At 38.4% G+C, this 22655-nt stretch overlaps 1 protein-coding gene and 1 pseudogene across 1 annotated transcript; one reads left to right on the top strand and one right to left on the bottom strand.

The window, feature by feature from the left end:
* Positions 1-8462: 8462 nt before the first annotated feature.
* Positions 8463-10004, top strand: LOC115673985 (UDP-glycosyltransferase 13-like). Its single transcript, XM_030596255.2, has one exon. It carries the CDS (start codon positions 8516-8518, stop codon positions 9923-9925), a length of 1410 nt encoding a protein of 469 aa, XP_030452115.1. The 5' UTR covers positions 8463-8515; the 3' UTR covers positions 9926-10004.
* On the bottom strand, positions 9996-21260 carry LOC130140551 (uncharacterized; annotated as a pseudogene).
* Between the last annotated feature and the right edge of the window lie 1395 nt (positions 21261-22655).

Below are 22655 nucleotides of genomic sequence, written 5' to 3'. Positions count from 1 at the left end.
CGAGTCCCAACACCCCAATCAGATAATTCACCGAAACTACAATATTAAATTCCACATTATTCAACTTGACTGAGATTCCATAAATAATTGAGGCCTTCCCACCGATCTACAAGTCAAAGTCTAAGTCAAGTTTTCGCTTGCCATCATTACTGCCTCGCCAAGCTATAGGACAGAATGGGAAGGGGCCTAGAGGAGATAAGAGTCCTCCCAGTCCACCTTCACTTTCTTTTCTTTTTTAAATAACTTAAATAATTTTTAAATTTTAATTCAATGTGTAATATCGTTTCTTAACTTTTAATTTGTTCGATATGATCCATGAATTTCAATCAAATATGCAATGTCGTCCCTTAACTTTTAATTTGTTCAATGAACTTTTGGTATATGTTTAATCTAATCCCTGAACTATATAAAAATGTTTAATGTTGTCCTTTCATTAATTCAAGTTGAAGGACAATATTGAAAATCTTTATATAGTTTATAGACTAGTTTGAATAAATACCATAAATTTAGGGACTGCATTAAATAAATTAAAATTTCAGGGATGTCATTGCATATTGATACAAAGTTCAAGAACTATTTGGATAATTATCCCTTATTTCTTCTTAGCGTGTAATACTAACCTGTAATTTATCTTTCTGGAGGTCCAAAAATCTGGTTCTGTGTGCTCTGCTGGCCTCATCAAGTTAGAAGAAGATGAAAATAATCAAATCAAGAAGCCCCGGACATCCATACCATACACGACCCGGTGAGTCTCGGGTCCTTTTAACCTTAGGTGCGCCACCCATCACTCGATGTAAGTAGGATTTCATATAGAGTCAGCACAGAGAAGGAAACGACTATATAAGTGATTTGGCACGCCTTGAAGATGAGGATACTTTCTTTGGTTGGAGTACTATTGTATCTTTTTTGCCCTAAATCAGTGACCACGACAACACAAGAGCCAACTAACAGACGGCCCCTATCTCTCGGTTGAACAATCATATGATGGTGCTCAATGTGGATCCCCTTAAAATCTTCCCATGGAGAGACAATGACAAACTCTTATTACCTGTAATGCAAATTCAACCGGGCCACGGATAATTTAATTATACATATTCTAGGTCCCATTTGACGCATGGGCTTGACTCACAATCAAAGTGACATGATTTCTTTTTCTTTTTTGATGATCAAAGTGGCATAATTTTTAGGTTATCGAAAGGGGAAAAGGTTCTAAAAAAAGGAAAGAGAAAAAGAATCGAATTGGACAGAACACAAAATGGAGATAGCAAAAGTTGGAGATGGGCCTACCTTGTCTAAGATTGCATTGAATTCCATGCGAAAAATGACTCAGATCAATCATGTTAGGTAGGGTCCCCCAACCAAAATTTAAAAACAATAAAAAAATCAAAACCCATTCAAAAAATAACCAAGAAAAAGGCCCAAATAAGAGAGAGAGAAAGAGAGAGAGAGATAAAAGATCTTCTGATAAAGCAGACAAAGCCCATTAATCTCAGTCTAAAAAAATGTTGACTCTTATGACGAAAGAGGGAACAGTGTTGTTGCTTGTCTCCGAGTGTTATGCTCCTCCTCCTGTGCATGGAAAATGAATTTTGGGATTAAAGAGAGGACAAGGTTGTACCGAACAAGGAAGGCATGTCAGCACGTGACGAGCTCGTGAGGGACATGGTTGCTGCCCCTGCTGTGGTGAGCATCCCAGATTTTTGTTCTGGTGCTCTTCATTGGCGACTCCTTGTCGACATGATGCCTCATCGAACTCCGTTTGCTCACCAACACAGCATGGCATAGAAAAATCTGGTCACTGGTCAGATATTTTTGTTTAACCTTGTTTTGTGATTCTCAGAAAGATTTTTGTGGGCACTTCGAGAGTTGTGGAGTTCAGTGATTGGGAAGTGCTTTGGGTTCAGTGCTGTGGACTCGGTTTCATCTTGTGTTCGGAAGGTGGGAAGAAACTTCTTTAGTGCAACGATAGATATTGGGGTTCCTCGAAATCATGAAAGCAGGTTATATCCAGAGAAATCAGCTTCTGTTTTGTGTCATGGGAATTATTATATGCAAGATAAATTCGGAATGGAAGTTTACTAATGTCTCCAATTCAACTTGATCTTGATTATTGTCGCAATGTTTCGATCCGGAATCTTAAGCTTTTAGGTTAGACTTTCTAACATTATATCAAAGCATGTTAATCACTTCGACAAGAGATGTTAGATACTTTAACACCCCATCTTACATGCAAGCGCAAAATAAACTGGGGCAGAACCTGACTTTCATACTATGATAGGAAGTTCAATGCAAAAACATATTATAATAGGTGGAGGGGAGACCACATATAAAGAGTATAGAAATCCTGTGGACAAATGATATAAGATACTTTAACAGCTACTTACTTTCACGTGTCGAACAACAATTGGAATTTGACGAACAGGAGGGTCGCGTACGTGAAATAAACTAGTCAAAACTTGGTTATGATATCATTATAGAATGTCTAGTCTAGAAACTTCCGCACGTATATAAAGAACATAAAAACTCTGTAGACAAACAATGGTGCTGGCGGCATTTGTTGAGTGGGGTAATTAAACCATTCCACTTCAAAATAATATTACGTATACCCAAAATATTTTGAGTATATTTCATTTGACTCGTCATTTCTTAAGTTCCGACGCCACTATATATTATTAAAAAATCCAAGTAATTACAAAAAAAAACATGTGAAAATAAACCACTCTACTACCTAAATGCCTAAAAAGAATCAGATTAACTAAAAATTGAGAATTTAAGTTCTCCAGCTCATTTTTGGGAAATTATAGTCTCCAAGTTTGATTTTCATATCGATATACTTACATGCCACTCTAATTTCGAAGATGCTTTGGATGAAGATTGACATTATTTATTTTCTTGGTCGGCTATACAATTACATCTCAATGTAGTTTAGTTATGTGCAAGAATTGCGGCCTAAATTTGTATAGGACTCTAGTTTCTCAAAACTCGTTCAAGCTTAAAACCCCGCATATGCCCTAATTTGAAATTTACTTGTTGATCTGAAATGAGATGATATTTTTACAACCGGTGATTAATACTAGTGGGCACTAATTTTGTTGTGGGATCAGAATGCATCATGTTTTTTTTTTTTGTTATAGAAGAGATGCATGATTTTATTTGGAGATTGTCAAAATTTCGAGAGTAAATCGACATCTTATTTTCATTTCTTTATATTCTTTTTTTCTCCACATACAAACTCGATCCCACACCTCAAAGGCTCTTACACGCAAGTATATCTCTCGCCTCCCTCGAGATCTTCAATTGCAAAGTTGTGTACAAGAGATTTCTCGCACTTGAATTTACAATATAACATGTAAGCTAATCCACCAGAGACCCTATAGGTCTTGTTTATACAAAAACCAAACGGGACTAACCGTTAGTCACGCTCCAAACGGCTAATTTTTCTAGCATCGGCGAAGTCGGACATCCGGACGCGAAGGGGTGAGCGCCCGAAATTGGACTTCAAATAATGCATGACTAGTGTGCGTCAAAAATTGTAAAATTGGGAGTCCTTTATAGGTGAAACACAAACGTTCGGATATACAATTCGCTTTGGACTCACGGCCATCCCTGTTCTTCATGCCCCTTTCTCTTTTTTGTTTTTGGCTATTTTTTCGGTTTTTCAAACAAAAATTGGCCTATTCTCTGGTGTGGCACCATATGTCTCCAAATTATATTTAAAAAATGCCATGTCAACATTCTCCGTCACTCAAATCGAACGAAGCTAACAGAAGTACTCAATCGACCAATTTGACAAGTTGTAGGACTTGATTGCACTTTTCGAAAATTTGAGGATCCGATTGCACTTTCGGGACAAGTTTTGAGACATCCCGTGCACTTATCCCCAATATAAATCAACTTTCAAGATATTATTTACATAGAACGGCACCTAATATCTACGTATCAGAAGCTGTACAGTTTTTCTAAGTCACGTGTGAACAAGACCCAAATGAAATGTAAATGGACCCATCAATTTATATGATTCACTATTCACACCAGTGGAATACCCCATATCCATGTTCCTAAGGCCCCCTAGGCCGCCCGATATCGAGAGCGTAGAAAATATCCACGTTCGTGCATTCAACATCACGCACAATCGATCTGACCATGTCTTTGTATATCATATGCCATTCTACTCGTTTTCTGATAAAAATGCGAGGATTGTCTTTTCAAGATTGTCATGTTATTCAGTGGAGTTTGATATTAGTTAGCATCAGCATGAAAGAGATTCTCAACGACAGATAAACAAAGCTAGTGGAAGCATTTCCAAGTCCCTTCTTTCCTTTTCTTGGAAAATATGGGGGCGGCCGGAGGACCCCCTTCTTCGGCATAGCTCGATTTTCTCGTCCTCCTCCTCCTCCGATCTGTTCTCACTACCGTGACGCGAGTTTTCGGCATATCGAAGAGCTGTCGAACGAAGCTCTTTGCCGGAAATGCCAGACATAGCTGCGAGAACAAAGCTAAGTTGGTGGTGCCAGAAGGTTAGAAGAAAATGGAGATAAGCTGAACCCCCCACCAGGAGTGGGAGGAACAGCACCAGCAGATACAAGGATTTCATCAGAAACAAGAATTTCAAGAGGTCACGAGTCATAATTGTCTATGGACTGTTAGGATTCGTCGTACAATTACAAAGAAAATAGATAATAAAAGCAAGAAAGAAATTTGAGACGTAAAATTTTATCCTAGTCTTAAACTAGAGTTACGTCTAGTAGATGATTCCACTATAATTAGCACCTCGCACCTCTCTATTACATTTCTCAATTACAAGAAAATATATATATAGGCAAAAATTTGATTAAAAATAGGAAATATCATTCTAAGAAATTTACTTGAATCACGAAACTTTCCTTTTTTGGGCTAAACTATATAAGCCCTCTAGCGGCTCAGGAGTATGAGTGAGACCCCGCGCTCTCCTGTCTTTGGGGAGCATAAACCACACCCCAACATGGATGAGAGGAGATCGCGCTCATGCCTAGCAAGAGCGAGAGGTTTAAGTCGAGTCGGGGCAGGTCGTTTCAAAAGGTTCGAACGGGAGACCCTGGCGGGATTAACAAAGATATAACTTTTTCTTCCATTCCTTTATGGAATTAGGGAGGTCCACAAAGTTTTGGAAGTCGACTTTCGAAGTCTTCTGTCGGAGGGATAGCCCACCAACTCCGCCACTCGGTAGAATGGCTGACTCGTGGGCGTTATAGATCGGTAAAAGTGGAATAGAGAAAGCAAGATTATACGAATTCAATACTTCGATAACAAGATCGCATAGAGGAAAAATCTCAGACCTGCTTCAAAAGCCTTAGAATAAAAGCAACACTTTCCTTCAAGGGAATTGCAAGCACGATTTTTTGGAGAAGGTAGTTTAAAGAAAAACTCAGCAGGATCCTATATTCATTCCTTAAAAGAAATGGGAGATATTATCAAAAAAGTCTTAAATCTATTGAGCTTATTCAGCAATGAACCTTATAATTTAGTCAATTTAGTACTAAATCTTTTAACAATTCTGATCAAAATTAGTCGAATAGATTACATTGGCAAATTAAAAGGTTTATGACTAAATTGGCCAAATGAAAAGATTTATGACTGAATTGGCACAAGTGCAATAGATTTATGATTTTTTTGGTAATTATCCCAAAATATGAGATGATGCCCAGAAAGAGTGCTAAAAATTTCATAATCGGAGAACTTATGAGCTTGAGCCATCCTTTAGAATTTTGGAGAAAGAACCTAAAAACTTGATAGAAAGAAAAGGACTCTAAGGCTCTATTTGTCTCGCAAAAAATGAATGATGTAGAATTTTTTTTTCCTAAAAATGATCGCCTGTGCCGAATGAAATATGAGTTACATTATCGGCAATAATTTATCTCTAAACATTTTTGTCAACGATAAAAATATTTTTTATTCATTTATTTTTGTAAACGATACAAGTGATCAGTTTTAAGAAAATATTTTTTCATATGATTCATTTTTCACGGAACAAATGGAACCCAAAAGAAAGACGGAAGGATTAAACGGAAACACGACCTTAGGAAGCAATCTAGACCTTAGGCGTTTCAAAATCTTAAAAAAGTTCAACCTCAAGATGTGATATGGGCCTAGTCCAGAACCAGGTGATAGTACATCCAACACAATACGTGTTAAGGGATCCAAGTCCATTCAGTAAACCAAATCCAGCACACAAAGCCCAAAAGATGGACTCATCACACATCCATCACCGAACGTTGGCCCCCGAGAACGGTGGAGCACCTCCAAACCGCCTGGGGTGCACACGGTCAAGGTAACAAAGCCCGAAGTGCCAGAAATACCAGAGGACGAAATTTGGATAGGCTCGAAAATGGTAGGATCCAAATTAACTCGTTCACATGCCATGCAAATTCAGCGTTCCATACCCGCCCCGCCCCGTATTCGATTCATACCCGACCCGACCCTTTACTCTAATTCTTAGCACTCTTTCTTCTTTAAATGTTGTCTTTCATGAATGGGCGGCTCCGTGAATTGGCTTGCCAAGTTGGTGAGGGAGCTCGGCTGCTTAGATCGGGTTCGAGAGTGAGGTTATGGACAGGAGTGTATAGTTGGTAGTGAGGCGAAGGGTGGTGGATATTTACCGAGGCAATAAGCAATGCCCTAGCTCTCATGAACCGGTTCACTGTCATCGGTTGGCCACGTTAAGGTCCTGCAAAGTGCAAGAACATAGATAATATTCATTAGTGCTTAATTATGAACTGGCTGTGGGGGTTTATCTCGTTCTTGAATGGACTATATAGCTGTAGTTTTCTCTTTTTTGTGGGAACTCTGTGGTTTCCTCCTTACAAGTGCTACAAGTATTAGGATACATTCGTTTCGCAAAAAATGAGTAATTTGAAAAACATTTTTCGAAAAATGGTTACTTATATCGTTTAGAAATATTAGTCGACGGAAAATTTTTTCATCATTGTTAACAATCTATACTTAACTATTTTCGTGGGCGATAATTTTATTTATTTATTTATTTTTGTAAGCGATACAAGCTTTTTTTGGAAAATGATTTTCAAATTACTTATTTTCCACGAAACGAACGCACCCTTAATATAATTTTCTATCAAAACGAGCACCAGATATCATTTGCATATTTTTAATACGAGAACCGGCCGGAATTTGTATTTCCGGCGATTTCTGGTAGCTCTCTCCTGAGATCAAAGTGTTCGAAAGATGACGCCTATTAGAAGTGTATTCATGTTCACAAATTGGAACGCTCGGTCCACAGTGCACGGTCCATTCTCAGCTCTCAGATTCAATCGACAACATTGAGGCCTAGCTGAAGAGAAAATACCCACTGGGCTGCAGTGAAACTGAAAATGCCGATTTGATCACTAATCCCTTGGGGATCCCTCGAGATCAAGACATGATTTTAAAAGGGGCTTGGCTAGCATGACAGTTTTTGGGCGATTATGAAAGCAACGGCATGTCGTGGGCCACAAACGGATGTGATCGGGACATTTATGTGTTTCCCAAAGGCCACCTTTCTCAGACTAAATATTTTACATAGGCAGCCCATGTGTCGGAAGATTTTCAATGACGAAAATGATTTGTTCGAGATATATATGATAAGGAGTTCTTGGAGATAATATTAATTATTTCAACATCATAAGTGTTGTAATTTTTGTACGACGCTCACTTTAATACCATTACTTTTCAATCGATCACTTGAGTATAATAATTTTATTTTCTAGTAATTTCATGTTCTTCAAGAGATTCCTCAAAAATTTATGTGAAATTAAAAAAAGATAAGCCGAAAAAGTTGCCTGAGAGATGAGATATTATCTCCTGAAGTTTTTGCCTCTCAAACTCCTTGCAATAGGACATATTATGGGAGACATGTTCTAATAACGTTCACTCGAGCAACTTAAAATGCGGCATTAAAAGTTATGACACTTATGATGAAGTTCTTTAAAAAATTATAACACTTGAGTGATTGATTGAAAGATTATGACACTAAAGTGAGCGTTGTATGAAAGTTATGACACTTATTTTGCGACGTCCTTTCCTCTCGGACCGCCACTACTGATGCATCTTCCGGTACGAACTAATGGCAAAAGTTTAAGATTCTTTGTTAGAGAACTAATTGTGAGGCGGGGTCAAAGAGAGAGTTCAGTCTTTCTTTAGAATTTCTGCGTAGACTCCTGCATCAATCAAGAAAACGCTAGCAAAATCAAATTTGCATTCTTGCGACAAGCTACCGGAGAAATTTCATCTTCCTTGCATTCTTGAGCGTGAAGCAAAAGCAACCCAATCGAAATGGCTTCTAGCTATTGCCCTCGAAAGTGACAAAATCCACTTCTTCTTATTTAGCTGCTTTCCTTGACTCCATCTTCCCTATTTCTCTATGCAGAAAGACAGATTCCTCAAGGATATATATATATATATATATATATATATATATATATATGGATGTTAAGATCCAACACAACATAGCCTTCAACGAAATAGCCTCTCTTGTCCTCTCGCAATGTCACAGATCAGTGAGCGCAAGAGCACCATCCACGTGGCTCTATTCCCGAGTTCAGGGATGGGCCATCTGACGCCGTTCCTCCGCCTGGCCGCCTCGCTCGTCGCTAACGACGTCCGAGTCACCTTCATTGCCGCGCATCCGACGGTCTCGCTCGCCGAGTCGCGCGCCCTCTCCAGTTTCTTCACCAGCTTCCCTCAAGTTAGTCCCAAGCAACTGTGTCTACTTCCCAATGACGAGTCTTCTAGCAACACCGACGATCCTTTTTATCGCCGTTATGAAGTTATCTGTAGCTCCTGCCGCCTCCTCCCTCCCCTCTTATCGTCGATATCTCCACCCCTTTCTGCTCTCATCACAGACATGAGCTTGATCTCCGCAGTCCTTCCTGTGTCTCGAGCCATCGGCCTTCCAAATTATGTTTTCTTCACGTCCTCCGCCAAAATGCTGACCCTCTTCATGTCCTTCCACAAAATATTTGTCACGAAAGCCATGCCCGGTTCTCAGGATAACAAAGATGTCATTGAGATACCGAATCAAGAACCAATACCCGTCTCATGGTTTCCGCCGCCCCTATTGGAAGAAGAAGACAACTTCCTAAAAAATTCTCTCATTCAGAACGGCAAGAGTATGGTCGACGCAGATGGGATTTTGATCAACACGTTCGATGACTTTGAGCCGGATACGTTAAATGCGCTAAACAACGCGAAAATGCCTTGTGGATTGCCACCTGCAATTGCCATTGGACTGCTTCCACCAGCTAACTTCGGAGAGTCTCATTCTCATCCGTTGGCTTGGCTGGGCAATCAACCGATAGGATCGGTTATTTATGTGAGCTTCGGCAGTAGAACAGCCATGTCGAGGGACCAAATAAGAGAACTGGGCGATGGCTTGGTACAGAGCAGCGTGAGGTTTGTATGGATGGTGAAAAGCAAGAAGGTGGATCAAGAAGACACAGAGGACCTGGAAGATGTGATCGGGCAAAAGCTGATGACAGCAACCTCGGGTGCGGCGAACGGCTTAGTTGTGAACCGCTGGTTGAACCAAAGCGAGATACTAGGCCACCCGGTAATAGGCGGGTTTCTGAGCCACTGTGGGTGGAATTCGGTCACAGAGGCCGTGTGGCATGGCGTTCCAATGCTGGCATGGCCTCAGCACGGAGACCAGAAGATCAACGCGAGCGTGGTGAAGAGGGCAGGGATCGGGATTTGGGAGGAGAGTTGGGGGTGGGGCGAGAAGGACATGGTGAAGGGAGAGGAAATAGCGGAGCGGGTCAAGGAGACGATGAGGGATGAGTCACTGAAAGCACGAGCTGCGAGCATGAAAGAAGCCGCCAGGACGGCCCTCGGAGTGGATAGGGATTCGGGAAGGGGATTCAAAGCACTACTCACTGAGATGTGGGGTGCAAAATAGGGCGCGCTTTGATTGTTAACACAAACAACTATATGGCATTCGCGTAACAAAGATCGAATAATAATCCGCGTTAACGCAACCGAATATTATCTTCTGATTCTGTAAGCTGCATGTTTACTTCCATATAGGCCTTCCTCTTTCGCAAATGCTCAGCATCTTCATAAGCACCAGGAAGACCCCGCTGATTCTGCAGACCACCGCCGAAACTGCAAAAGGCAACCAACTTGGCAGCCCAAAGACCAATTTCGTTCAGAGGCAAAAGGATGCACGAAATACCAAGGAACTTAAAATATTCAGATCACGCATCATTAGAAGTCAACGGTGAGATTCACGTGATAATGATTAAGATGCCTTCGGTCCACGTGAACTATAGAAAATGTAATGATTTCTCCGTGATCAAGGATAGTTGTCAAAAGACTGATGGAACCTGGAAGCAGCCACCAATGAAAGCTACAACACGTGATGATCGCAAGAGAGATTCGTGTCAGATAGCTTGAAAAACCGAGTCAGAACCTCTGGTTGGATGCAAAATGAGGAAAAGGGCATTCGTTGTATACCCAAAACCTACCTGTAACACCTCGGAATTTTCAATCCTAAAATCCCCAATTTATGGTATCTTGATGTCCTTGATTTTCCTTAATAATTACTAGAAGTACTATTACCTTAAATTAGGGGTGATTAGTTCCCAATTCGATCCAGTTCTAAGATGGAACCGAAATCGGGACCAGGCTGGTTGGTCCTAGGATCGAAACCGGACCAGTCCAATGGAATTAGTCACTTTTTTTCCCACTACTTGATGCCATATGTTTCGAAACTGGAATTGTGTTCCTCATGCCGACTAGGGGTGTCAATGGGTCGGGTCGGGTCGGGTTTTCATGATACCCAACCCGACCCGAAACAATGAATATATGTATTTGGCCCGACCCGAAACAAGACCCGAACATGATATAGCCGCACAATCGGGTCGGGTTCGGTTCGGGTCGGGTTGGTTCGAGTCGTGTTTTAGATTTTTATTATAAATTAAGGTTAAGTTACACATAGGGGTGTCAATGGATCGGGTTGGGTCTAGTCTCCACGCTACCCGACTCGACCCGAATCATAAAAGATATATGGACTATTGACCCGAACCAAACATGACGTGAAACGCAAAACCGGGTTGGGCCGGGCCGGGTCGGGTTGCTGAGACGATGCACGACGACCACCACCGCCGCTAGAATCTCTCTCTCTCTGGCACAGCGCATTTGCTTTCAATGGCGGTCCATCCTCACAAGCAGGTGAAGTCGCGCTTCGTCTCTCCATCCCGCGTCTCGCACCACATTGTCTGTATTTCGCAGCATTGCGTTCTATTCGCGGCTGAGCTTGATCTTGATCTTGATCGAACGATTCGACGGTTCTTTTTCTGGGAATTTCCGCTCGTTCTGTGCGTACCCTTTGAAGTTGTGATGATATATAGTGTTGGGTGTTGAAAGAATTTGAAAAAAGGCCTGAACTTTGTCGTTGTTTTGGTAAAATTTGAAGTCTGGATGTTTGTGCGAGAGGCTTGAGGGGGGTGCGCGTGCTTGACTGAGCTTGAAAATGGGAAGATGCAAAGTGGAAATTTTGGCGGAGAAATTTGTTGCCAACTCCTCCTCCCCTCCTTTCTGTGCGCTGGTGATCTCTGATGTGTTCCCAGTACAAATGTCTAGATACTGTAGTGAGTGCCGGTTATTTGGTCCGTGTGTTAAGTGTCGCCCGCATCCTGACAGGAGAGCTTTTCGACAGGAAAGAGTGTGCTTCCCGGTGGTTGCAGATGCAAGCGACGATCTTCCCATCGGTTTTCAGTGCTTCCACGCGCTAGATTCGATTATTGAGGAAGACAGCCAATACTGTCAGCTGAGTAATTTAGCTTCAGACACATCATGTAAGGAGGACGAAGTTGAACGACAGTGCTACAAAGTAAAATGTGTTTCGGTTCTAAAAATAAAAAAATATGTGTTTCGGTTCGGTTCGGTTCGTGTTCTAAACACGAACCGAACCGAAACCATTGAGATACCCATTTGCTTAGCTAATACCCGAACATGAAGTTGACCCGACCCGAAAATACCCAGAACTTCGGGTCGGGTTGGATCGGTTTGTGTTTTGGTTCGGGTATATTGTTTGGTTTTGACACCCCTAATGCCGACTACACATAATCACAAAAATAAGTGTGCAATTCGAGCCAATTCGATGACAAATCGATGTAAACTGATCAAAACATGCCGACTATACATGTATTACTATCATTTGATGGGTGGTGTTAACTGACGCTGACGAGTGGCAACTGGACAAGACTCTAGAGGTCGAGAAGATTGAAGTACTTCACCTAGGGTTTAGTTCACATTTTACTAATTAAAATATTTTTAAAAAAGTATATGTAGTCGGTCCAGTCCGATCAATCTGGTTCTCCCTTGGAATCGGGAACCGGACCGCCCAAACACCGGTTACACTTTTAGGAACCGAGAATCGAACCAACACTCCCGAGAACCAGACCCAACCGATCGGTTCGATCCAATCCGGGCGGCTTCCGGTTCGGGTGGTCCGTTTTGCACACCCTACCTCATATACCTCAACTTTCTCTCATTTTCGAATTAAGGTTTCGTTCGTTTCATGAAAAATGTAACGTTTTTGAAAAATATTTTCTAAGAAACTATTTTCCAGGAAAATGATACAATTTTCCGGTGTTTGGCTAAAATCTGAAAAAAAAAAAAAACACGGAAAATATTTTTCGCAGTTTGGTATGGAAAATATAATTTGATTTTCCTCCATACACTACTTTTAATAATTTATTATTTTTACTTTTTTAAAATCAATTTTCTAATTTTTCTTTTCTTTCTTTTTTTTCCTTCTTCTCCAACCGATCGCCGGCCACTGCGATGGCCGATGACCGAGGCTCAAGCTCACCAGATTGGCAACACTTGAGCATCGCCAGAGGGCGGTGAAGCTCAGGTCTCACCAGAGGTGGGTGAGCTCGCTCGCGCGCTGCCTCATGAGTTGCAGTCTGGCAAGCTCTCTTGCCGTCAACTCGTGAGCTCATCGTGACTCGCGAGTGGCAAGCTTGAGCTCTCAAGATCTGGCAAGGCCCAAGCCTCGCCGCCCTCTAGTGATGCTCGATCTTGCGAGCTTGAGCCTTGCCGGGAGATGGTGAGGCTCAAGTTTGCCTGTGGCTGGTCGCCGGCCTTCGCCGTGGTCGGCAATTGTTCATTGTGGTTGGCAGTTGGCCGGAGAAGAAGGAGAAAAAAGAAAAAAAAACAAAAACAATTAAAATAAATGGTGAAAGAAGAAAGAGCGAAAATGATCTCTTCTTTTCAAAAAAAGGAAATTATTTTCCCACTTTTAAAGGAGTTTTTTACATTAAGAAAAATATTTTCCTTGACTAGTTATTTCCCGTAAACCGAACACCGAAAAATTCAAAAAATATTTTCCTGAAAGTTATTTTTCGCGAACAAAGTTTTTTTGTTCACTCAAGTACTCGAAGTCTTCAAAATTTGCTTAATTAGTACTTTCGTTAAATAAATTGCCATGTCGTGTACTTTTTGATGACGTGGCTTGCTTCTCCAATAAGAATCATGCGTAATTATTGTACGTGGCTCATTGCTCGGCAAAAATTATGGCAACACAGTAAAAATGATGCCAGCTCGGCCGTCTTATGCATATGATGAAGAAAGATGACATGGAAGCATCTCACTGGTCTAATATGTACTTGCTAACATTCTATCATCTTTCACGGAACAAAAAAAAAATTCTATCACCTTTTGATAAAAAAAAAACACTGTATCATCTTAAGAAGACACATTGGTGTCCTAATTAAGTGTACAACTAGCGGAAATTAATGTAAAAATCAGCCAACGTAAGTCCCTATGTGTACTTAAGAAATATGCAATGGAGATGGGAACATGACAATTGAAGTGGAAAATGTCGTTCGAAATGACGTGATAGATTGACATGGCAAATCAAGATTATACGGGCAAATGACCTAGAATTTAACATGGCGAATATAAATGACAAGGGCGGATCACAAGGCAAGTGACATGTACGAATAATACGGTATATGAGGTGACAGTGCATGAACATTTGGGAAATAAAACGACCGATGAACTGGCCAACGTAACGACAATGCCTTACATGTTCTTTCCTTAAAAGGAAATAAACTTACTAGAGATTTTTTTTCTGTATTTCTATACTTTCATTGCATAGTGTTTCCTCCTTTTAAATTTGTTTTTTTTCCCTTGATGAATATATCTAGTTATATTCCATATAAGGATTTAAGCTATTTATAAGATCTCCACATAATTGTTTTGCGTGGTACGTAAACTACTCTTTGTAAGAATTAAATATCTATAAATGAATTTTAATGTGATAATGAAAAATCGAGAAAAAGAATTGTCTGATGATTTATTTTTCAAATTAGTTTATTTTACACCTTTTGTACGTTATTCCTCTAAAATATAATACTAAGCAGTTCAATTAAAGTAAGTATTTTGTTTTGGGACCCCCGTTTAGAGGGGTTATTCCAATGTAGGCCGATCAATTTAATAGATTTGCCAGTAGTCTTTGGCGTTTTGACAAACCACAGAAATGTATTATTAAATAATAATAGACTTCATGAGCAATGAGCATAACCTATTTTGTCAACATATATTACATATGTACGATGGATATTCACCTCAAATAAACTTGGGATCCATTATAAAAATAATAATGCTTAAATGACTAATATGCAACCTTTAATCTCGAAATAAAGTAAATGGTTAATACAATGAAAAACCCTAAATTGCTACACATGTGATAAATTTACCATAAACTAATTTTTTGACCATCAAAAACTCCAAACTGGTACACCTGTGATAAATTTGGCTAAAACTAATTTTTTTGACCATCAAAAACCCTAAACTGGTACATTTGTAACAAATTTATCCTCTGTTAAATTGGATTAAGACCACAAAAAATTACAAACTAGTAAATTAGTGGTAGAGAGGTAAAACCTTAAACTGGCACACCCGTTAACTGCCAAGTGTCATCCAACTTAGCAATTTGGAAGTAAAATTTAATCAAAACTAATGGAAGATAAATTAGTCACAGGTGTACCAGTTTAAGATTTGAGGTAAATTTATCACAGATGTATCCGTTTTGGGTTTTTGGTGGTATTTACCCTAAAGTAAACCCGATGTCACTACTAATATCTTCGTTTGAAAGTTTGAGTGATGAGCATATATGTGTAGAATTAGTAAAATTATTATGTTATCGTATGTGTACATGTGTGGGAATTTAAATACTAAAGTTTTATATCAAATTGCAGAGCTCACATTAAAAGGAATATCTGATTGTCCTTGTACGATTAGTTTAGTTTAGGAATGACTTTGGTTTATGTTGATACAACATATATAGACCGTATCATCTGCACTATTTTGGATCTTTGATTATTCCTAGGCATTGCTTTTTGCTTCAATTATATTAGGGATAAGTGGACTGAAAATCCTAAAACCACACTAAATTCTAAAACTTGTCAAATTTGTGCAATCGAATCCTTCTATTAAATCCAACTTGGCTGACGGAAAATGCTGACATGGCTTTTTTTTTTCTCTATCCTAAATGTCGCACCTTTTTGGTCCAAATCTTATTTTTAATACAAATTTTATTTAAATTTAATAAAAATAAAGCTAAATTAAAAATAAAAGAGAGGGGTTGAGATACTAATCACTGAGGCTTGCTGTCGCCCAACCATCACGGGAGGCCCTCACCTGCAATTAGCAAGGGTTGCTAGCCACTAGCCGAGACCTAACGACCCCATTGGCCATCCCCGACCCTCACTGACCCTTCCAAATTAGCTTATATTTTAATTAAATTTAGATAAAATTTGTATTAAAAATCAAATTTGATCAAAACGACATTGTTTTAGCCTCGTGTTTCGTGTTTTAGCCACATTATCGTCACGTAGAAGAGAGAAAATATTAATAAAAGCCATGTCAGTATTTTCCGTTAGCAAAGTTAAACGAAATTAATGGAAGGACTCGTTTGCACCAATTTAATAAATTTGAAGACTTGATTATACTTTTTGTAATTTTTAGGACTCAATTGTATTTTCATGACAAGTTTTAGAAATTCTTGTGCACTTATCTCATTCTATTATGAAATCGTGAATTTATATGATTAGTTCCCCAATACCAAAAAAAAATCTCAACTTTAGGTCCAATTCCAATTTTATCCAAAACTTTATTTTCTATCTCATAAAAAATCCATAACTTTTACTTTTGGCCCAAATCTACTAGTGTTTACTTTCCGTCCAAAACTGCCGTTAATGAACCTCGTGGAGTGAAAAATTTCAAATCTTCTCTAGAGACAAAGTAATGGTTCCTTAAAAATCCTTCATCTTCCAAAAACTCTTTCTTCTTTTGAAACTCTCTCATAGGCTCTCAGCTTAAGAAATTGAAGCTAAGAGCCTACTTAGCTATTAATTTTCTTTTTCTTTGTTTTGATTGTCTTTTCTTTTCTCTCTTGATTGGTTTTAGGAGATTGTGTGTAAATAAATTTCTGTAGCTGATCTTGGGTGAACGTGAAGTTCAGTTCGGCCATTCGTCTAGTCGACAACCATATGTTGACACTTGATTTTTAGTCAAAGTTTTTCAATTTCAAATAAAATCACAAAATTAGGATTAGGAACCTTGGCCATGCTTAGGAACCTAATTCTAAACAATATATATATATATATATATATATATATATTTTTTATAGATTTTTTGTGAATTTTTCCTTAATTTCTATTAATAAAAATAGGAAGAAAAATCAAGGAAAATACCAAATGGAATTCAAAAATCTCATAAAAATAGCCATTAGTCTTCTTTTAAATCCAATTTCAGCTCTGTAGATTCAATTTTATAAAATTTCAAATTGGGGATATGTTTTTCTCAAAATTGGATAAATTCATACCCTACTTGAACCCAAAAATCCAATTGAGTCATTTTTAGTCATTTTTAGGCCATAGTGTCTTCACAACAATTGATTCTGGGACCTTGAATTGCATATTGGTTAGTCCAATTTCACAATTTAACAAAAGAATTGAAAAGACCCAAAAATTAATTGAAAATTAAGGATTTTAAGATCCAAATTGGAGATCTTATTCAATTTGAAATTTTCGATCGACAACCATACCTTTTCTACGGGTAATTGATCATGGGTAACTCAATTTTGGCCTCAATTTTGCCTAATTAGATCATTTGGACATTGAATTGAACAAAAGCCCAATTGATCCGAATTCAAATTTGGGAATTTTTGGTCTAATTGAAATAAAAACTCAAATTGATTTCATATTTCGATGTAAAATGTGTCAAGAATTCGAAATTTTGGGTTGGAATTGAGAAATGGGGTCAAATTCGGGTTTAATTGGTGAATTTGGAGAATCATTCCAGAGTCTCCTTGTTGCTTGAAATTTCAGAATTAACCTCCATTGAAGAAAGTAAAACTCTTTCGCGGTTGCACTTCAATCGTTTGACAAAATGCCAAAATCATTAATCGAGTTAAATCTTAGTTAATCTTTTGATTTGTTTGTTGTATTGTTGATTTCAAGTTCTGTTTTTTCATTTCTAATCAGTTTTTGCTTGATTCTTGCATTTTGGATCATTGAACTTGCATTGTGCACCAAGTTGATCTTGAATCTCTTTTGCCAGAACTTGCTACCCCTCGCCGGAGTGCCTCCTTAGGCCAATGGCCGTTCAAGTTAGTGATTTCCGATCCTGTTTGATGTTTTAATTGTTGTTTTGATTGCCAGAAACGGCTAGGGCGCATTAGATTGACAATCTGAATGTTAGAAATGCTCGATTAAGTCAGTTTCGAGTTAGGTTTTAGATTCGATTTTTCGCCAACCGGCGATGATATAATGGGGCTAGGTGGTTAGAGGGAGTAAGATAGTAAATCTAGGAGCTGTGAGGATGACCGGATGATTGCCAAAAAGTCACATGATATTGGTTTGAAGAATCTGTCCCGATAAGCTTTAATAGAAGTTTAAGCCCACCATATGTTCGGTGAATGCCCAAGAGAAAAATGCAAAGGAACAACGTCGTTTCGGCACCGTCCCTTCCCGGGATGGCCGAGATCGGTTTAGGCCGGTCTAACTTGATCAAACCGGTCTGAACCGGTCCGGTTCAATTTCGACGAGAAATAAAAAATTCAAAAAATAAAAATTTCATAAAAAATTTTAAAAATTCTGAAAAATCATAAAAAAATAGAAAAATTCAGAAAAATCCTAAAAAATCAGAAAATTCAGAAAATTCATAAAAAAATTCTAGAAAATTCATAAAAATTTGAGAAAATTCAAGAAAAATCATAAAAAATTGGAAAAATTAAAAAAAAAATAGATTTCGGGAAAGTAAAAAATTTAGAAAAACTTTTCCCAAAAAAATTAAAAAATTAAAAAATTCACAGAATGGCTTAGAACACTTGTGAATACCTAATTTGAGTGAAATTAAATTTTTTTAGGTGCCCAAGTGGTATTTTTTAGAACTCCTCAGTTTAGGGGTTAAAAAGGGTTTTAACCCCTAAAGAACCCTAGAAATAGTTTAACCCCCAAAAGGGGTCTTTCACCTTAAAAAAACCTAAAACCCTAAGACAACACAATTCATTGAATGAACAAGCTATTAGGGGCTGTACTAGGATTTGGGTGTTTTGATTGATTTTCGTTTTAGAGACCATTTTAGGATTGCTGTGTTTGATTGAAATTGATTGCACATTTCCTTATTGATTGTCTGATTTCTCCCGATTAGAATGGTTAGAATTAGTGGATAAACCTTGCGAACTTGCATGACACGTTTAGACACATCGGATTGTTTTAGGTACCGAAATGGCGTTAAAGGTTTCGATATCGAGATCAGTAGTGTAACCAAGTCCCCTTACCCATGCAATCTCTGGTTCGCAGAAATCGTGGTATTTCTCCCATACCTCGATTAGGTTTCTAGTCAATCAATAAGGATTAGTGACAACTCCAAATCAAAATTTAGGCTAAATAGAAAGATAAAAAATACCCGCTGTCTCGTGAGGTATGATTTGTGAGAGACTTTCGTTCGTCTAGTGATAGAATGTCTGTGAGACGTTTAGACAAAATATCCATTTTGGACCTTCGTAGTTCATTAGGAGACAGTTTCCTCATTCGTGACAAAAGAAAGTACCTCCTTAGCGTGCGAAAGCACGGCGTGACACCATCGAGGAAGATGTCCGTGACATGGCTCTACAACCTTTCCGAGATTAGGCTACTCTTCTCTCCCGATTTAGATTTCGGTCTAGATCTAGGAGTTCCTTACATGTATTTAATATGTGTTCTTTGAACATATTGATGTTCATGTTTCTGCATGGCGATGGTGATGAGGACATTGAACCTAGACGCGCGCCACAAGCGGAGTCTCTATTATATTGTACATTAGCCCGTTCATTGGTTTGAGCACCAACAACCTTCTTTGGCCTTCCTCTTTTTGCATATATATGAAGAAACACAAGAAAATGAGCATAAAAATGTTAATCGCAATATACACTTGTGAAAATAAGACATATCTAAAAAACACTAACTTGTGCATCTTCCTCTCGATGATAGCGGAGTCTCTATTATATTATACATTGGCCTGTGCACTGGTTTGTGCACCAACAACCTTCTTTGGTCTTCCTCTTTTTCCCTATATATGAAAAAACACAAGAAACAAAATGAGCATAAAAATGTTAATCACAATATACACTTGTGAAAATAATGCATGTCTAAAAAAACACTAACCCGTGCCATCTTCTTCCCAATGATAGCGGAGTCTCTATTATATTGTAGAAATAATGACACAAACAGTCCCTGAACTTTGGTCCAATGTGCAATTTGGTCCATGAACTTTTAATTTGTTTAATGTAGTTCCCGAACTTTATCCTAATGTTCAATTTGGTCAATGAATTTTTAATTTGTTCAATGTAGTCCCTGAACTTTAACCTAATGTTCAATTTGGTCCATGAACTTTTAATCTATTCAATGTGGTCCATTGACTTTTAGTACATGTTCAATTTAGTTCCTAAACTATATAAAAATGTTTAATGTAGTTCCTGAACTTGAATTAATGGAAGGACTACATTAAACATTTTCAAATAGTTCAAGGACTAAATTGAATATATACTAAAAGTTCAGGGATTATATTAAACAAATTAAAAGTTCAGAGATCAAATTGAACATTAGGCTAAAGTTCATGGACTACATTGAACAAATTAAAAGTTCAGGGATCAAATTGCGTATTGTGTCAAAGTTCAGTGACTGTTTGTGTCATTTTCCCTATATTGTACATTGGCATGTGCATTGGTTTGCACACCAGTAACCTTCTTTGGTCTTCCTCTTTTTGCCTATATATGAAAAAACACAAGAAACACTAACGTTATCAGTCATGATAACCCAACAAATTTCTTATAAAACATTACACAACTTTCAAATAAGACTCGCTTTGGGTGGCCTTGATGGTGTAGGATTCTTGCATGTCTTCTTGTTATGCCCATACTGAAGGTAGTTTTTACATCGCATTTGGACTCCAACTTTCATCAATTTCTTTCCGTCGCTATTTTGCTCATCCTTGTCTTTGATTCTGTTTTCTTCTCTCTCCTCCTTTTTCTTATGTAAGGTGGGGGTTTGATTGGCTCACCACTTTGGGCCACATTCTTTTTTTCCATTCATGGCTAGGAAAGGATATTATTGGTAGCATCTTTCATAAGCATCTTTCTTGAAAGAATCATCAACATAATCATTGATATCTACTTCACGAAGTGATACAACATATGTTGTGTTTTTATGATATTACGAAGATATCTCATTCTCTACAAGCATAAGTCTTCCATACAAGTCAACCACAAATTTATTATGAAGATATCTCATTCTCTATAATGCCTGGACTCCAATTTAGTCTTCTCCAACTTCATTCTAATCCATGGGCAAATAGAATCCGTTCAATCAACCATTAACTGACTTCTCTTTAACATCCTCTGCATCAACATTGTTCTTATTTCTTCAAGCATCTCAAGTGTGGGTTTTTCTCTTGGTATGCAAATGTATCCATTGAAGGTCTTACTTAAGTTATTATCAACCACATCACACTTGGTTCTTGTCTTGATGAAGCCCTACAAAAGTGCTTAGGGCATTGCCTCATGAAATCTTTCTAACCTTTAGGGCACTCCATATTCAAATCTGTCATTGCTAAGTCAAAATCAGTTTGAAATATACACCTCACAGCCCTTTAGACTAGATGCTTAGGAGCATCCCTTTTGTGCAATTTTTTTTCCAATTAACATATATGTGTCTTGCATAATTTCGAAGCTGTGCTTGTGGAGATAGGCATGAAACTGTTTCATTAGTCCCCGCAACCAAATTAGCCAATAAAAAGCAAAGAAGTGACATTAATGATTGCACTAGTGTTGTGTAACAACCAACAAAGATAAAAGGTGAGATATCACATTTTGCTAATCACTGATGAAAGTCCAACCCTTGTCTCTGCCCACCATCAGGTCATTGAATAATAGGATGAGAAACCAAGTCCAAGATGCCTCGGACTCAACTTCGACAACTGCCCAAACTATTGGAAACATTTGATTGTTTCCATCTGGTCCAACATCACACAACAACAGACCATTTAATCAAGTCTTAAGGAAGCACCCATCCAAGCCTTTGACATGCCTAAATCTCGCTAAAAACCTGCGTTTCAACTCTACAAACCCCACATAAAACCTCTCAAATACTTTGGTTGTTGGATTAACTTTCATCTCAAATGTTTCATCCTTGCTAACTTTCTTGAGCTCTGCCAAATAAGATCTCGGCATATCATATTACTCATTTATCGAGCCCCTTATAAGACTAAGAGCTTTTGATATGGCTCTATAACATTTTTTTTCTACAATGTCAAAGCAAACCTTTCTCTTGCATCTGTCCGCATTTCTGCAGCTGAGAAAGTGAGTCTGTCCCTAATCTTACGCATGTACTCATGAACAAGCCATGTAGCAGTGGCTTGCTTGTTGCTTAGGCTTCGACTACAATTACGTGGGTCTCCAACTCTCTTTATAATAAAAGTTTTCTCATTCTGAATCCAACCACCGTACAATCTTCAACCACATCCTTCGACACACTTTGTTCTTCACTCTTTTTTGCCAAGAAATGTCAAATCCATTAATTCCTGCATATTTTTCCATAATGTTCTTGAACTGTCTCATGCATAGATTAAACATGACAATGGTTTCTTCAAAATTATCATTGTCAGGGCCGCTTAAAGGTTCAGTTCTCAAAACCCGTGTTTTCATTTCATATACTTAGTTCTTCATCACTCCATTCCGATGAACTATCATCATTGTCTCTTTCATTCTGTTAATAAACATAGTGATAATAAACTCACAATTGCTTTTGATTCAAACTAGTAATACTTCAATTTTCAACAAGCAAACGACTAGTAAAACGATAGTAAATATGCAAAGGTAAATTAATAAAAAAGAGTTCATGAAAACTAAAATATTAGTAAAGAAAGAAAATGAAATCATATGTAACCAGAGGCAAGAAAGAAAAGGTAATCAGACCTAACCTTTGAGCGCAAGATTAAAGACTACCCAAGCGCGAGATGTCCGAGTGTCTCGAGCCTAGGAGCGCGCGAGATGGAGGACTTCGAGCATGAGATATGGAGGACTCTGAGAGCAAGAGATGGAGGTATGAGCGCCATAGAAGATTCGAGTGAGA

Source organism: Syzygium oleosum, unplaced genomic scaffold, assembly GCF_021117445.2.
Source record: "Syzygium oleosum isolate NSW1041296 unplaced genomic scaffold, Sole_v2.1 Sole_v2.19, whole genome shotgun sequence".
In the NCBI taxonomy this organism is placed as follows: Eukaryota; Viridiplantae; Streptophyta; class Magnoliopsida; order Myrtales; family Myrtaceae; genus Syzygium; species Syzygium oleosum.
This window is presented reverse-complemented; position numbering and strand designations above follow the sequence as displayed.